General features: G+C 36.3%; 1 protein-coding gene across 1 annotated transcript in view; it reads left to right on the top strand.

Annotated features, from left to right (window-relative positions):
- The window catches only part of LOC107860194 (calcium-transporting ATPase 2, plasma membrane-type), a 3,446-nt gene extending 1,173 nt beyond the window's left edge, over positions 1-2,273 (top strand). Inside the window, exon 3 of the mRNA XM_047407855.1 lies at positions 2,143-2,273. Coding sequence (XP_047263811.1) covers positions 2,143-2,273 — 131 coding nt within the window. The remainder of the gene's footprint in view (positions 1-2,142) is intronic.
- Positions 2,274-3,463: the final 1,190 nt, after the last annotated feature.

Below are 3,463 nucleotides of genomic sequence, written 5' to 3'. Positions count from 1 at the left end.
GTTGATGTTGGATATTTGAGATATTTTGAATGATTTGACCTTTTGGTCTTAATGGAGTTGTTTTAAACTCGAGTGTGAAAGAAATCCACAACGTGGTTTATTTTGATAGATGGGAAGCATGATGGCTCCCGATGTATATTTATATATTACTAAAATTGTTTTGTTGTAGATTGTCTTTGAAATGATCTGAGCTAAGTTCGAGAGAAATCATTAGCACCAAATGGAGGTATAAAGCGACTTTACTTTCCTAGAAATGCGTGCCCACGTAGGAGTGAGCCTGAGGCTGATTTATACAGTGATCACTAGTTTGTATGGATTTGATATCGATAGTCCTACTCCGATTGCAAGGATAGGATGGCTCTCCCCAACGTGGGTTGTACGTTGGACTCCATGTAGCTCACATGGTTTATGTCGGTTATAGGATCTCCCAGTGTGTGTGTGTTTCCTTGTGTCTATGGTGAATATTGAAGTGATTTGAAAGTGGAATTGTAAAAGTTATTCTTTCGAAAGATTTAAATGATATTTACATTATGAGAATTGATATTCTCGATGAACTAAAAGTGACTGACAAATTATAAGATGACTCACATGTGTTATTGTACTTATTTCATCCTCTCATGATTATGATGATTTTCTTCGAGCTATGTGAGTCTTTCATACATCCTTCATATTTCTTATAAATATTTATGATTATGATGTTTATACAACTGCATACACCCCTATATACTCGGTTCCTTTCCATGGTACTGACCCACATCTTCGAATGTGGTCTGCATTTTTTCAGATGGTAGGTTCAGGTGCTCAGTTTCAGGTTCAACAGTGATTCTTCGGGCTCGCTGTTCTACATCCTCTGTTGTGGTGAGTCCTCATGTTTTGAGGATGTGATGTGTGATGTTGGTTTCACGGAATTGTTTACATTTGATAACTGAGTATGAGTCAGTTGGGTCATGTCTCAATGGCTCACTGGTTTTATTAATTTTCTTAGAGGCTTGTCAGACTAGCATAGATGTTGTGAGTTGACTAATAGGTCGTATTTTGTTATCTTTCTGAAATTCTTTTATTCTTGGATGATGATTACGCTATTGATATTTGAGGGTTATTTATGGAAACCCCGTTGATTTGTGTTGAACTGAATGAAAATGGCTCAAAGGGTTAGCTTAGGGCTACTCGTAGCCTCAAGCACCGTGTGACACTCCGTGACCCATTTTCCAGGATGTTACATGCTAGCTTTTTAAAATATATATATATCTGCGCCTAAAACAGATTTCAACACAATGAAATATGCTATGTTTATTAAATCTTGCATATAAAAATCTATCTCAATCTCTAATATTTACTAAGCAATAGGAGTTTCTTAACCAAGTTACTGTTGCTAATAAAGTTATTGATAAATATCGCTTCTGGTTTAGCTCCTTAAAATCTGAACTAATGTTTTTCATAGTTTGAAGGGAAAAAGTCATCATTTACACCCTAAACTATACTCGAAAAATCTAAGACGCACCTAAACTATTGGAGTGACCTAATACACACCTAAACTACTTAAAGGTGAAATTTTCTATACCCTGTAAAGCATTATACCACTTGCATATGATGTGGTGTTTCACACGCGCCTTCCATGTTAGCGCCACAGGGTACTCATGCAGATGGTGTAGTAATGCATCTCCTTCGTTGTTGGCTAGATCACCCCATATAGTAAATAGAAAAGGTTTCTTGCTGGTCAAAATAGTAGATGCAGAAATTATTACATTCAAACCATGTTTTAATAAGGAAATAGAATGCTTGGTGAAGTTTTTGTTGGTACGTGAGCAACTCACCTTTAGTTGATGACGATCGCTTCCCAAAAGTGCTTGCTTTGGTCAGTTGTATATTGAATGATGCTACAATTAACTACTACTCCCAATAAGTCTGCAGTAATTAAGATTAACATGTTAACAGTCAGTTTGATTAGTAGGTGTTAATTAGTTTACGAGAAAAGAGTCTACAACGTAAGATGGATGTTTACCAAATTCGACACCTGGACGTTGTTGTTCAATAGCCGAAAAAGAGAGTGATTAGTAGGTGTTAATTAGTTTACGGGAAAAGAGTCTACAACGTAAGATGGATGTTTACCAAATTCAACACCTGGACGTTGTTGTTCAATAGCCGAGAAAGAGAGTGTATCCAATTTTGTTGGAGCAGGAAAGGGTGCCTCCAATCCATTGTTATTGGTAACAGCCTCAACGATTGTGTATCTGTCAGCCACCCATTCATACGTACCAGCTCGTATTGAGTAACTGTGGGTTCTCTAACTTTTGTACACAACACCAAATATGTCTCAAAAAAGCCAAACAAATTCTCGTACTTCAGAATGTCATCACCGTAGAGAACTATAGAAACCTGTTGTTCCAGAGTCAAGTAAAAAGGAACAAATTTTACATGTGCGGGAATAATTTATGTAAGTTTTTAGAATTTCAGTTGTTCTTTTGATGAGGTTAGAATTCGATTTTGCTTAGTTTGTTAAATTGTTAAAGTTATTACCTTTGTGACAGTAACAAATGTCATGTACATTATAACATTGTTGGATGTAATAAATTTGTGGGTATGAACTTTGGTTTTCAAGAAAAGCAGAGGTGAAGAGGCAAGCTTACACTTTCATCTTGCACAAGTACTGTTTGGAAATGTACGGATGATTCACTGCTTGTGCGAGGGCGGAACTTGTCTACTACCTGCACTTTGCAGGTCTAGTCTGTAGTTTCAGTTGTGATTGCATCCACGGGGAGATTTTGATCCATTATGTTGGTCTTTGTTTCATTATTACAGAGAAGGTGTGCGTGAAATGTAGATATATTAGATAGTAAGTTAATAGATGAATCTATAGTGAAACATTTGCAGGCAAAAATAAGATGTACAGTTTGCTGGTAGCAGTGTTTTATCAATCAAATATAGAACTAAAGTGAACCTGATGAAAATTCAAATCACCTGCACTGGAAAGGAAAATTTACCTACAGTAAATAAACTACAAAATCACTTGGCACAGTACAAATCATAGGTACTAAAAGAGCAACTTTATCGATGATAAACAGCAAAGTAAAATTAACAGGTATAGTCTAATTCCATTTGTCCATAGCTTGACGTCACGGCAGGATCCCTTTCCATTCACAATCCGGCATCTAAAAACAAGTAACATCTTGAATAAAATACTTTTGATACATATAAATAATCTCACAGCCAACTAAGGTAGTATCTTCTTCTATGGGCACTGATAAATTCAAAGGGAAGGTCACAGTCCTGCTCTAACAAAGCTGAATCTATTGTCTTTTGTGCACCGAGATCAACAACATGTAGGTGTTGAATATGGTGAGTTATTTTTTACTCGTCGCATCTATTATCTGTCGATCAGTTTAACCTTCATTGTCAAATAGAACATCTATAATTTACAACTGCGACAGTCATCGACCAAAAACAACAACTTCGTGGGAAATGT

This window comes from Capsicum annuum, chromosome 2 (genome assembly GCF_002878395.1).
Source record: "Capsicum annuum cultivar UCD-10X-F1 chromosome 2, UCD10Xv1.1, whole genome shotgun sequence".
NCBI lineage: Eukaryota > Viridiplantae > Streptophyta > Magnoliopsida > Solanales > Solanaceae > Capsicum > Capsicum annuum.
The sequence above is the reverse complement of the archived record's forward strand: the minus strand, read 5'-3'. Positions and strand labels throughout refer to the sequence as shown.